This window comes from Parasteatoda tepidariorum, chromosome 12 (assembly GCF_982258835.1).
Source record: "Parasteatoda tepidariorum strain Cologne lab strain chromosome 12, Ptep-v5.0, whole genome shotgun sequence".
In the NCBI taxonomy this organism is placed as follows: domain Eukaryota; kingdom Metazoa; phylum Arthropoda; class Arachnida; order Araneae; family Theridiidae; genus Parasteatoda; species Parasteatoda tepidariorum.
Window position 1 is genome coordinate 48,618,884 of NC_141766.1, and position 15,121 is coordinate 48,634,004.

General features: G+C 31.7%; 1 protein-coding gene across 2 annotated transcripts in view; it reads left to right on the forward strand.

Moving 5' to 3' along the window:
* The window catches only part of LOC107442091 (multidrug resistance-associated protein 1), a 70,084-nt gene that overhangs the window by 22,225 nt on the left and 32,738 nt on the right, over positions 1-15,121 (forward strand). For both annotated transcript variants that reach the window (XM_087155935.1, XM_087155936.1), the window contains exons 10-15: positions 439-675; positions 2,852-2,917; positions 2,990-3,127; positions 10,026-10,166; positions 11,123-11,204; positions 12,617-12,810. In XM_087155935.1, coding sequence (XP_087012061.1) covers positions 439-675; positions 2,852-2,917; positions 2,990-3,127; positions 10,026-10,166; positions 11,123-11,204; positions 12,617-12,810 — 858 coding nt within the window. The remainder of the gene's footprint in view (positions 1-438; positions 676-2,851; positions 2,918-2,989; positions 3,128-10,025; positions 10,167-11,122; positions 11,205-12,616; positions 12,811-15,121) is intronic.

The following is a 15,121-nucleotide window of genomic DNA, read 5'->3' on the forward strand; positions in this document are numbered from 1 at the left end:
ATATATATATATATATATATATATATATATATATATATATATATATATATATATATATATATATATATATATATATATAAAGTGTGTGTGTGTGTGCACGCCGCGTGTATATAAAACTATAAAAACTATATGTTCTTCATAAACTTGCACGCTCAGACTGATTTAAACATAATATTTTAAGAAATATGTGCAGATGTAGCTTTATGTGCATATGTACCCGAATTATGCAAGATCAAGTGCTTGCATAAATGCAGCAAAAATGTTGTTCCCCAGTCCAATATAACTATTTTTATTTTAAGTTCAAACTTTGAGTTAATGGACAAATTTGAACAATGGTACAATAATTATCCACTGCAATGTTTTCCCCCCCTTCATTTATGCAATTTAAAAAACCTGTAGATAATTGAGTAACGAAATACTTTAATTTTATTTTTCCAGGCTCTCAAAGTTTCTGAAATGCCTCAAAAGATCAAGAATCTAATTACAGTAGATGCAGATAACATTTTTCAGGGCATCTTCATTATGAGTGACTTGTGGGGCTCTCCAATACGTTTAGTATTGGGTATCTATATTTTATGGGTTTTCGTTGGAGCTTCGTGTTTTATAGGTGTTTTAACAGCTTTCTGTCTGATACCCATAAACATCATTGTTGAACATTGTAGTTTAATTTATCAGGTAATATTCTGTGTTTACATTTATTATACTTATTTTTAAAATCTTACCATAAGACTGATATTTCAAGCAGAAAAACAAACAGCAGAATAAAAACCAAAATGGAAACCATTTTGCCCCAAAATATTTCTTATTCTTAACACTTAATGGACGAGCCACGTAAATTTACTTTCTTCCATTGCCACTCTCTGGGATAGATCACGTATCCAATGCATTTAATATTTGGGTATCTATATCTTATGGGTCACAAAGAGAGCAGTCACGTGAATCGGCTAAGCCAATACGAAGGAGGCGAGACTTCAGACTGTCATGTTCAGTTAAAAGTCTAAAACCAGCCACAGCTGCTTTTCCAAGGGCATTAGGAACATAGCTGAGCTTTTAATCTCATGCATGTTTTTGTAATGATCAATTAGATGCTAAATGTAAAAAAAAAAATACTAGACAAAAAATTATTACTCAAGCACTAAAAGAATAAGTAACTAGTGGTTAACTTACATAGGTTTCATTGAATTAACATTTTACAGAAATATTAAGGCCGCGGTTGAGATGAGCTGACTAGGTGGAATCTGATTTTCTTGAAATTAATTGAAGATCAAAAATAAATCGGAAGTCGTTATGGGGAAATCTTCAGAGGAAAGCATTTGCCCACATTGGGCTGTCTGGCCAGCTATGATGATGATAATTTTCTTGCAAATTCTCATAAGATTCCATGGCTACCGCATGTAATGTTTTCTTTAAACCTTTAACTTCAAGATTTAATATGCCAAAACGCTTGTGTTGCTACTATTCTCAACAGCCGTACAAGTTGGCAGTTATCCAATTAAGACGTACAGATTTGTATAAAAAGTGGGCAAAAATAACCAAAAGTTTGTAAAATTTAGTTTGTAGTTCCCTACAATTCTTTAATATATTTCGTCAAAACCAGAAAAATTGGTATCTCTGCCCTCATAGATTCTCAGAGAATTCTCGAACTGATTTATTACCTTCAAAAAAGAATACGCAGTTTTGGTCACAAAAGTATTAAGTCATCAAACTTTGTACGGCCCATGGATACATGATCAGTTAAATTAGACAAGAAAAAATTAATGATTAATTTTAACACTAGGTTTACGGGACATGTCATTTTGACGGATTTCGACTTTTGTAAGGAAAATTATAAAACCCGTTTGAATTTTTATTTTATCTCTTGTAATGACTTTTAACCATTGATCGAAGTAATTATATATTAAATGCTATTTACCTCAAAAGCGTTGAGACATTGAAATTCTCTATGTGGTATACCTATTTCCACGGATATGCGTCAATTTGACGAGATCATAATTTAGACAAAAGTTTAAGTAAACAAGCAATTATCACATCAATAATAAATAGGAATGTACCGACAATACTTCGATTCGTTATCTCAAATAAAACAAGTGATAAACAACTGTTGCCGATAAGCAGTAATAGAAAGAACAAACGCAGAATGTCAATTGATGTCAGCGTGTCAGATTTTGAAGGTTTCAGTTGCTTAGTTCGAGTATTGAAACATAAAATACTGGAATATATCATAAATATATATCTGATATCTTCATTTTTTTTCTTATAATATATATATACATTGGTTTCTAAGTGCAGAGACATGGGTGAAAGCCCTTATATAGCAAGACGGAAAAGAGAAAAACCTGGTCCGTAAAACATTTCATTCCAGCATTTTTTTCGAAAAAAATGAAATATCTGTAACTATCAAGATTTCTTTTATAATTCTGGCATATATATAAAACTGCTTCTTTTCCAAGATAAAGTAGGTATTGTTGAAAAATTTAAAAAAAGAATAAGTAAACTCCTCCCCAAAACTAGCTATAACTGAAATGGTTTTACTACCAGCCTTTCCTCTTTTCCGTCTCGCTTTCACCCCTGTGCAGAGATGCCAACTGCTCCAGACAAGCGAAAATAATTAAAAAAATGGTAAATAACAACAAATTAAATTTTGAAAATATGAAGTGGTGAATTATATAGGCCTACGAATTATTTAGAAATAGTGGTGGATAAAAATCTGCTAAATTGAATTTATTAAATTAAGAATCACAATTCTTTCATACGTCAAATTGACGTGTGTTCGTAGAGATAGGTATATAAGAAATGTCCATAAACCTAGTGTTAAAAAAATTAAAAATTTTTTCTCATATTTATGTTTCAGAAAAAAGCAAATGATAAAAAACATGAAATGATTGAAGTGTTGTCCGAATGCATTCGAGGAATGAAAGTAAGATTTCAATTTTTTTGAATAAATTAATGATACACTTCCTTTTCTTACAAAGAAAAAATATACTTTCAGATTCTAAAAATGTATGCTTGGGAAGAATTCTTTCTTGAAAAAATCATTAAACTTCGAAGAGAGGAAATTGGAAAGCTTCGGAAAACAACTGGCTTAAGACTTGCGTTTAAGTTTCTCTTTCTCTCTTCAACGTCAATGGTAAGTAAACAGAAGAGTTGGTAAATGGAAGTACTTCTATACCAACTCCTTGTGAGCAATTTTTCTTTTAGTGCCAAATGTTTTGCAATATTTTACATGGCAAAACTGTTGGCCTAATTTGAAAGATAATTCTTATAGAAATACTGCCATTTTTCCCCATGTAAAATTCAGATCAATCAAAGTGAAGTGAGGAAGTTAATAACGTCAGAGAAATTTATCATATACATTTGAGAATTGAAGAATCTGTAGTGATTGTCGAGTAATTGAAGCAAACCAATCATATTCATAAATTAAACAAATCTTCGGACATATATTTGCTACCACTTTCTTATTTTTACTAGATTTTCTAATTCTCTCTTTTCTAATTCTCTTTTGTTAAATAGTTTATTTTCATTGGGGTCAGATTGGACTACTTGTAAGAAACCGTGTGGAAAAGCTTTCAGTTATAGGAGGCGTTGGCTCAATTCGGCTTAGGTATAAAAATGTGGCGTATCTCATAAGTTTTTTAATTTTTTTCAAAAGTGAAAAGCAAAAATTCTATAGATCACAAATTACTAAACCAAGTATCGTACATTGAAAGACTATCACACGGAGATATTTATCTACTGTCTGCAGCAAGTTGGGATCTTTGCATATATACTCGCAATCCTGTCCTCATTTGGAAAAATATCATCCATCGAACAAGGAAAACGTATTCGTTCGTTCGTTGTAGTCTAACTGGTAGTCTGCGGCCTTATTGCCCTTACAAGGAAAACGTCCTAGTCCTAGTGTTTAGATTTTACTGGGCACCTGGGCCGCGAAGCGGCCCCTATCCCATTCATCTGGAATTTTTGAACAGTTTTGGTTGAGCAATGAGGTAAGCAGGCAATGGAGTTGCTTTTATGAATGTTTCAAGCTCTTTGCTTGAATAACTAAAAAGGAATAAAAAATAAATTGAGCAGCTTGCTCTAAACTGTGTTTGTTTGATTTTGGAGTTGTTCAGAATTGTATCAGCATGAGTAAACGTTATTTTCAGAAAGGTTGATGAAATTATTTGTTTTGATAGTTATGATATGAGGCGTCGGAGGTGAAATGTGCAGCTATTGGTCTGTAGTTTTTATCTTTGATATAATTTTCAAATTTAAAGATTTCATTAAAATTTGCTGTTTTACATTTTATGGCTTTATCGAAAAATCTGCGTTTAGCTTGTATATATGCTGTGATAGAGTTGGTATTTTTAGGTCTGCATGTATATTGGTATTCCGGATGAACCATCTTGCACAGGTTATTTTTATAAGGATCTTGTTTTGGCATTGGTTTAATTTCTTCAGTAGATGTTGAGGTATCGTTGTCCAGGCAGGTGAGGCATAGGTAAGTATTGGGCGGATCATTGCTGTATATAGTAGCTTCTTCAGTTTAAGTGACATATTCTGATTATATATTAATGGTTGTATGGCTATTATTGCTGCATTTGCTTTATCTATTGTGCTTTTGATGTGATCATTCCAGGTGAGTTTGCTATTGATTATAAGGCCAAGATAATTTGCTTTTTTAACTATTGGTATTGGTATGTTGAACATTTTTGGTTGAAGTTGTGGAAGTATTTTAATTCTTCTTTTTTGTATAATTAATATTTGTGATTTTCCAGCATTTACTGCAGTTTTCCATTTTGAGCACCAGTCTTCTATTTCGTCTATATGGTCTTGTAGTTTTTGAAGAGCATGATTTGGGTTTCTGGATTTAATAATAATACCGGTATCGTCTGCGTAATAGGCTGTTATGCTGTTATAATCGGCTTTGTTTATAGGAAAATCATAAGTGTATAATATGTATAATATCGGTCCCAGAATGCTGCCCTGTGGTACTCCGGCTGTGATGTTTCTCTTTGTGGATTTTTTGTTTTTGATGGTGATTTGAAATGTTCTATTACAAAGATAGCAGGATAGGAGTTTGATTATGCCGGGTGGAAAATTCAGCTGTATGAGTTTATATATTGTACCAGTGTGCCATACTTTATCAAATGCTTTGGATATGTCGATCATCAGGAAGGCTATTGTTTCTTTATTTATGATTGCTCTGCCAGTATAGTCTATTATTCGGAGTAACTGTTTGGTGGTATCTAGTTTTTGTCGGAATCCATACTGTTCGTTGGGGAGGGCTGTAAGAAGTGGTTTTATTCTATTGTAGATGATTTTTTCGTATATTTTTCCAAGTATGTTAAGCGATAACTCTCAGAGCAGCTGGGTTCTTATTTTTCTTGAGAAATAGAATGACTGATGCGTTTTTCCAGATTTGTGGGTAGTAATTATGAACAAGGCAGACATTAAAAATATGCGTAATTTTGCAGATGTAGTTGTTTGGTAATAGTTTTATCATCGTATTCTTTATCCCGTCCTCACCTGGAGCTTTATTGTTTTTCAGTTTTTGTATGATGCAGCTAACTTCTTGATTATTGGTTGAATTTATTGTTTCTGGGATGAGGTGTTCAGTTTGAAAATTATTAACTTCTTCTGTGATGATATTGTGATGATTTTGGTCAGAGTTGATATTTGGTGAAAATTGATTTTGAAGTGAATCTGCGAATATTTCGATTTTTTCTGATATTGAGTAAGCTGTGCCTGATGGTCCATTTATTGGTCTGTCTATTTGAGGAGTTGTTTTCAGTTTCTTGGCCATTTTCCATATAGAGTTGTCGGTAGTGCAGAGGGAGGCTACAGTTGTTTTTTATATTTTTTACTGTGTTTTTTAATCTGGTTATTGAGTTGTTTTATTGCGTCCAGGTGTGCTGGGTCGTAAGTTCTTTGGTACCATTTCCTGTGCGAGTTCCTTAATCTTATTATATTCTTTATTTCAGGTGGTAATCTGTAATGATGGGCAATATACTTGGTTTCTGTGGAAGCGTTTTTAAAAGCATCTGTTATTTCATTCTGGATTTGCTGTATATAGTTTTCTATTGCAGTTTCATTTTCCAAGGATGGTAGGTCTGTTCCATTGATTGTAAGAGTATTTTGAAAATGGTTCCAGTCAGTTTTATAATTTGGTTTCTCAGATTGTTCTATGGTTTCCCCAACGAGCAGTTGAACTGGCAGATGATCTGATGACAAATGGTTATGAGCGCAGGCGAGCATAGGAACATGTATGTTTGTTATTGCGAAGTCTAGTATGTCCGGACTATGGTTAATCCGATTTGGAATGTAAGTTTGAGTTGTTGGTGCTACTACTGTTAATTGATATTTGCTTATAAGATCTTTCAATTTTGAACCACTGTGATTGAAGTTGTTGCAGCCCCATATTGGATGTTTGGAATTAAAGTCACCTGCTACTATTGTATCTAGGGTGGCTGGAAATAGGAGGTTCATATCATTATCTGTTAATTTATTTTTTGGAGAATTATAAATTCCTGTGATTTTGATGTTCTTGTTTCTGTAGCTTAATAAAATAGAAATTTGCTCATATCCATTATCATCTTTTGAGTTATATTCTGTTGTTAATAAGTTGGTTTTTGCTAGAAGTGCTACGCCGCCCCCTCTGTACCTTCTATCACATCTGTAGATTGTATAGTTGGCTATTTTAAGATTTTGGGTTGCATTTAGATGAGTTTCTGTTATTATGAATATATCAGGATTGTGTTCTATTATAAAGTTTTTTAGTTCATGCTGTTTTTCGATTATACCATTAGCGTTCCAAAAATAAATATTGATGGTTGGTTTCAGTGTTGATCTTAGTATTCTGAATCTATTGCTTCTTGTTCTTCTAAGTAAACTGCTTTTTGGATTTTCTTGAACATGTTAAAGCTTTCGTTGCTTTGTAAAAAGTTCACAAAGAGCTTGAGCTCTGATAGTAGTGATTTTGCTTCCTTGATGATGGTTATGTCTGTTTGTAGATTATTGCTGGTATTTGGTTGATATGCTGATTTTACGATTTTTGCATAGCTGTTTGTGCTGCCAGGAGTAATTATGTTGTTTTGATTGTTGAAGCTGTTGATCTTGAGAGTCGGATATTTTGGGCACTGTTTGTAGTTGGCCGGACGTGGCCCACCACAGTTGGCACATGTAGCTGGAGTATCTTTGATTTTCTGACAGAGATGAGTTAGGTGCTCCTGACCGCACTTCAAACATTTAGGTGTATGTCTGCAGCTGGCCTGGACGTGGTTATATTGTTGACATCTATGACACTGTGTGAGTCCTCGGCGCCCTTTGTAACTCGTTACTGAGACAACAAGATCCATGAATCGGGTTAGGTCGAAGATATCTTTATTTTGTTCCGTTTTGTCTAATGTGATAATATGTAGAGGTAATTTTGTCCTGCCTTGCTCAGTAAATTTTGTCATCTGCGTAACTTTTTTCGGAGTGAATCCATATAATATGAGGTTTTGCTTCACTTGTTCTTCTGTAATTTCTACCGGAATACTTTTAATGACAACTCTGATTGGCTTTTCTTCATTTAATTGGAAAGTATGGTATTTTATCTGTAAGTCATCTAGTATATCTATGGCACGACGTCTCATATCAATTTCGAAAAAAGGTAATTTTAAATATTCTCCTGTGTGTTTACCTTCAAATCTGGTTATTTGCTGGTCTTGAAGCTTCTTCTTTAGGTTTAGCCATTGTACGCTGTTATCTTTTATTATTATCGGTGGAATCCTGGGTTTGCTTGCTCTCTGGTATTGAAAATCTGTTGTTTCTTCCATTGCTTCTTCAATGACGTCATTAGGCTGGTTCAGTTGGTTTCTCCTAGGTTCGGATGTAGCGGGCGGTTCCCCATGCTGGCATTCCTTAGAGGTGGTCGCTATTGATGTCTGCCCTATGGTGGCTCCATCTTGAGCTGCTGTGGTGTTGGCTTGTTGTTTTTGAATTGGAATAAAATTTTTTGCATTGGGAAATTTTTTGTTGGTGGGTTCATCTTCCTCCGAACTGGTTGATCTGGTTCTTTTTGTAACTGCTTGTTGTTTTCCTTCGTCACTGATTGTTTTTTGTTGGTTGTTATTCGTATTGGCTTTTGTTGATGATTTCCTTCGATTTTTGTTTTTCTTTACTGGAGTGGCTATGGATATCGTGGGATTGCTTGGGATTATCATTTCTGACTCTGCATTCAGTTTGTTGATTTTTTGTAGATGTCTATTTTCTTTTTTTAATTCATCATTTTCAGCTTGGATCTTATCCATACTTTCTTGCAGTGTGGTCATCTTAGTTTCAAAAACTGTTTTGATGTCATTTATTTGCTGAGATAGAGTTTTGTTGAGTTCGGTTTGTTGTTGAAGTTGTTGCTGTAGTATATCCATAGTGTCCATTACCCAGCTGGGAACAGCACTTTCACTGATTTGGATTGTATTAGACATTATAGTGTTATTGTATGCACAGAAATAATTATAAAGTTTATAAAGTAAATTTATCTGCACTTACTTAAAAATTATAACCTGCAAATAAAATTGTGGTTCAGCATAAACTTTATGCTGACAAGAAAACAAAATTGTCTTAGTGCAACTCGCACTATGAAGCTCTATTTGGTGCCGTGGCCAGGATAAATAAAAGTTTCAGAATGCACAAATGTTTGCAAATAATCACAAATAATCAGCTTTTGTAGTCATAAATCACACTATTAATTTATTTCAAGTTTTCGTGAGACGCCCACTATAATTGTTGACGTAAGCACTATTGAAACTGAAATTTGCTATCCAAATCGTAAACACAAATTGTAGAAGTTAGCGTGATACGCCCCAATAGCGGTAGTAAACAAATAAGTCTGTTTTCAAATAGGCATCACATTTTGTGGCACAAAACTTTGTCGCTGCAATATCTGGACACAACAATCGTTGTTGTAGATCAAATATAACTTTATCAATTCACTAAGAAAGAAATCATACCTGTAGAATCGTTTTCAGGATCACTTTGAACGAATCGGAAATTTTCGATGAGGCACCCTGACATATATCAAGGTAAACACTTTCCGAAAATCTTTTGGAAATCACTTCGTCCAGTAATTTCAACAAGGAAAACGTGTCAGTTTTAAAGCTAAGTATTATGACTTTAATTTAAAATGCCGTGGTAGTTAGTATATATCTTTCATTGAAATATAAGAAAAAATATTAAGTCATTATCTTAAGTTATCACTATTCTATTTTTAAAACGTAGATGCGATCCCATGTTGAAACTGAACTACTTTATTTTCTGAAATTTATCTGGGGAAAAATTGTATTAACTGAAATATATATATTAATAATATACAAATTCATTTATAGATTTTGAAGTATGCGCTTATAATATTTTTGGAACTAAAGTGGAAAACACCACTTGAAATTGTCCTCTTAGATAAATTCTTAGAATAAAAAATAATGATGACTTAGAGAAAATTCTTCTTGATGGGGGGGGGGAGGGTAATGGGTTAAAATACTTTTTTTTCTACCTAAAAAAATAATTTAGCACGTTCACGCCGAGGTGACCCACCGGTGGGTCACGCTAGATTGTCTCATCGGATGGCACACCGGAGTAAAAGCTGGTAACAAATAAATTTCATTTTTTAGTTTTTTTCCGGGAATAATAAAAATCCGTAACTACCAATTGTTTTTAACAGATGCAATTTTTATATTGAATTGCTTCTTCACTGTGATAAATTTCCTTACAGTGAATTGTTATTGTTGAGAATAGATTAACTCCTCCTGAATATTATCTAATATTGAAATAGTTCTTCTACCAGTATTTTCTCTTTTCCGTCACGCTTTTAGGCGCAACACCCGGCGTGAACGTGTTAAAGCTGAAAAAAAATATTATATTTCAAAGTTTCGACTAGGGGATTTGTATTTTATCAAAACAAAATGTGTATTTCATATTTCAAAACATTTAAATTTCAAACAGTTTCGACAAACAAATTTATATTTTATTTATACAAAATGTGTATTTAATGTTTTGAATTTCACCTACAGGTGTCTCTGGCCACAATAACTGCTTACGTTTTGATGGAAGATAATGCTAATGTGAAGACAATATTTCTCTCTTATTTCATAATTTATCTATTAAAATCTCCTTTCCAAAGTCTCTTACATCTTTTCGCTTATTTTGTTGAGGTATGTTACTTCTTTTCTATTACTTTATATACATAAAAATATTCAAAAGCATTGAAACTGTCAGAAATTTGAGAAATACTCAGTGGATTAAAAATCTAAAAATACACCAAGGGTATATTTTTAAAACATGAAATCAATGATACCCAATTCAACCACATATCTCCATCCTTAGGGAGGGGGACATTAGTAATTTAAAAATCCTAAAAAGAAACCCCAGTTTTTATTAATATATTTTGATTTTCTACGAAAAAGAACTGCAATATAACTGTTGCATTTTGTTTCACATATGGCACAGTAATCACAAAATAAAAATTGGGTACAGATTTTTTAAAATGAATATGACTCGAAAAATTAGTTCAAAGTCGAAAAAATAAAAAAGGACATGTTCGATGTTTTTAGAAAACTATCCAATGATAACAAACTGTCCCCTTTATCTCTAGCAGTCGTCCCAGCACCAAATGGTGCGGCAGAAGGCGAATTTGATTTCCCTCGACACGTTTTTAAAAATATAAATCACTTCTACTTTTAATTTTTTGATCCGAAATGTATTTTTTACATAACTCCATCTCAAACAATTTGTACCTGATTTTTATTGTGTGATTACAGCGCCATCTTTGAACAAAATTATAATATTTTGAAAATTAAATTGGAGTCATCTTTTTTCTGGAAAATCCGAATCTGCAAGAAAAAAAAAAGAAGAAGAACGAAAGAAAAAACGGGAGTTTCTCCTTAAAATTTCAAAGTTGGGGATCGCATCTTTAAACACATTTTTGAAAATTTTTTTCTTTACCTTTTTTGAAATATAATGTTTTAAATATTTCCTCTTACCTTTTTTTTTATCCATGCGTACCTTTCGCGATATTTGATGGTTTACATAGTTTTTAGCACTTAATGCATATTATATACATTGCATATTTTTCTTTTTAAAAAACATTAAAAAATTTTACTCCTTTCAGTGTCTTGCATCTATTAAAAAAGTTCAAAAGTTTCTTGAGAGTGAAGAGCTTGAAAATTTACAGATTCTAAAAGATTCCGATGGTAATTTTCTTGTAATAAAACAAACTTCTTGTTTTCCTAATATTTTCAATCTTTATAAAGGTATTATATATGCATTTTGAGCAAGATGTACTTTATAGAATTTTACATTATTTAAATGCTTAATTACAATCCAAATATAAAAGTTACTGATAATAGTCGGCACCTGTTATTTTTAACTTGAAGTGATCGTACGTACCCAAGGGGGTATGTGAGACTATCATGCAGATGCTAACTAATACTAAAAATACTAACACTGTTTTTTAAAAAAATTTATATTTATATCATATCAAGAAAAAAAAAGATTTATCAAAATAAGTAAATAAATAAACATTGGAAAAAAGAATTTTTTTTTCTTATCATATCACGCACAAAATCAATACACACAAAAATTCATTTTAAAGTTAAATTCAAATAAAAAAGACTGCAATGCTCACAGAATGAATAATGGAAGAAATTTAGTACATAATTAAGTAATATAAATTCAAATTAAATATTTTAATTGAAGATAACTTATGAGTCTTAAACAAAAGCCTAAAATAAAAACAAAACTGTTATAGTTCAAAATAAAATTCAATACTTATTTGGTAATGTCCGAGTACTTTATTATTTCTTTTTATTGATTATTATTTTTTTATATAGTAAACGTTTTCTCTTTTTTTTATTGAAAAAGATCACTTAAGCAAAAAAAAAAAACTGAAACTGAACTACAAACAGTGAGCAGCTTAAAAATTCACGTTTTCCTCCCCTTTGTGAATTTCTCATGTTGAATAATATTGCATTTAAATTAGCAATGTGACGAGTATTTAGCCCTTTAGTCAAAAATTCAGTTGATCGAATGATCGGTCAAATATTTGGCAGAACATGTTTTAAAAAAATATCTCTCATTTTTCTAAGCCTTTTTTTCCGTTTGACTTTCGTATTCGGGTGCATTTATATATATATATATATATATATATATATATATATATATATATATATATATATATATATATATATATATATATATATATATATATATATATATATATATATATATATATCAATTTGAATATATATATATATATATATATATATATATATATATATATATATATATATATATATATATATATATATATATATATATATATATTCAAAATATTTACTTCAAACTATTGCATTGATATATTTTGCTTTGGTTTTAATAATGCAATATTAGAAAGCACTCTTTTTTGCGAATATAATCGTGTGAGCTGATGACGAGATCATATATTTTAATTATTTTGTTTATATATATATATATATATATATATATATATATATATATATATATATATATATATATATATATATATATATATATATAATTTTATTTACCTATTTACCGTTCAAAATATTTACTTAGTTTGTAAAGTTTTTCTCTTTTTTTTTAGAACATGTCGCAATTTTGAAAAATGCAAGCTTCTCATGGTATGGCTCGACTAAAAGTTGTCTCCAAAATTTCAATATGCGTGTTCCAAAAAAGTCCTTGATTGCAGTAGTTGGAGAAATGGAAAGCGATAAATCGTCTTTATTGCGAGCACTTTTGGGAGAAATGAAGAAAGAGGAAGGAGAAGCTGGTGTAAAAGTAATTTTACTTTGTTTATCGTAAATACTTCATACGGTCGCTTAGTTTATTTTAAAAGATCTGGTTACCTCTTTTCATAAATTTCTTTTGAACATTTGATTGATATGAATTCATCATCATCATCAATATCTATCTGGGCGCCTGGGGCCGTTAGCGGTCTTTTTCCCATTCGATTGATATGAATTATAGGCCTGCCAAATACTATGTCTTTTGCAAAACATTGCATAGAGTGGTAGACGTTTAAAAGCCGAGGATTCCAGAGATAGAGCCAAGATGAGAGATAGAGCAACGTAGAAATGCATATGAACTTTTAAATGATTTATCTGCAGTGGTATGGAAAGTAAGTTTAAATGAATAAATAAAATAATACATTAAAACAGGGCCGGATTTAAGCTTGGCGGGGCCCTAAGCTACTGAAAATGATGGGGCCCTTTTAAGTTCAATTCAATTTCTATACACCTAAAGTAAACTGTCGTATTTTTTATTGCTGAATATTAACATTATATTATTAAAAATTTGATAATATTGCTTTATTGTTAAATATATTGATTGTGATGGGATTATAATGTTGAGCCTTTCTATTATTACACATATTTTTTGAACGAGGAAAAAAACAAACTCATTTTAAGAACATCATAAGCACAGAGTAAAGATTTGGTATGTTAGAAGAACCATTATATGTTTAACAGAGTTTTTTTTTCTTGAAATTCTGAATCTATGTTATTTGGAATTTTAAATGCATTTTTTTTTTTGCTAATTTTTTCTTCTAAATTGTTTCTTTTTTAAACGTTACATTTCGTTTTGCTGCTCTATGACTTAGAAACATGAAATTATGAAGGTGTGTCAAAAATAAGCAAGGAGTTAGAAAGAACGTAAGAAAATACAATTTGATTATTAGTTCTATTTTTTTTTCATAACCGCCGTTGAACAACCGACTTAATTTGAGTTTACGACTACAAATGTTTAACTCCGTATAATATTGAATAATCACCTTATAATTTTGAACTCAATCCAGAAGACAAGAGAATTGGATCAGTACCCAGAGGTATTGATTTGTTGTGAGAACTTAGAGGACTTTGTGACCACGGCAGATTTAACATGCACCAGTCACCATTTTATACATGGGTATTCTTCGGCCGGCTGGATTCGAAATCCCATTCTCACAAACACGAGTTCAACGCCCTGCTAACCAGGCTATCCCGGCCAAATTATTAGTTTATTTTATAATAGTCATTGAACAGCCAACCCAATTACGAGTTTACGACTACTAATGTTCAACTTATTAGACTTCTAATTTTAAACTCAATTCAGAACACAAGAGAACTCCAGGATCAAGTATTGGAAGAAATTTTCGTCTTGGAGGGGGACGTTTTGATGAAACTGACCAGCATTTAAGTTACATGATGAGGAAAACCACAAAAGCTTTCCACTGTCAGTCTGACAACAAGGGGACCTATGATCCGTCTACCACTGAGGATATTTTACTTCGGCACAGTGGCTGGTGTAAGCCTGGTGTAGAATTCGTATCGACCAGTCAACACTGGGATTCGAACTCAGTGCCCTTGAGTTCATGTTCACTGGGTAATAACTCTGCAGGAGGTACCAATTTTATTGATTTGCCGAATTTTAGTCATTTTCGAAATGTAAATAGAAATTCAATCGTAATTTTTGAAGAATAAAAAGATGGAAATAAACCGTTTTTCCTCTTAATCTGCGATGATTAATCAGAAGCAACCATGAGGGTTAGTGTGCAAAATGAACAGGGGGTGTAGCTTTCTAGTTTTTTAAATACTTGTTGAATTATTAGTTTTTAACATGCATACTTAAAAAAAAAAGGAATGCATTTTTCAGTATTAAGAAATAATAATTAAAAACTGTCATCAGCTGGAATAGAACCCGCGATCTCACAGTTTTGTGTTAGATTTCATAATCATCAGCCCCAAATATACACACTTGCCTTGCGGATATTTATTTATTATTATTATTAATTTTTTTAAAAATTTAATAAATGAAGTTAATTGGATACTTGACATTCTTGAACTGGATGCTTTGAATGCTTGACATTCGTTATTACAGAATGAAACGCTTGGAAAGACAAATATTAGTTAATATTTAATTAAAGAAAAACCCGTATTGAAATCTAACGAATTGTCCCTGATAAATTTTGTGGCAGTAAAAAAAATATTGAAGCCTGATACATGTCCGGATTTTTGAAACACTTTCTAGTTTTACTATTTAACCAAATTGGTTTCGATGTCTTTCATCCCGCCTGTCTCATTAGTGATTCAGCATATTTCGATATCATTTTTGA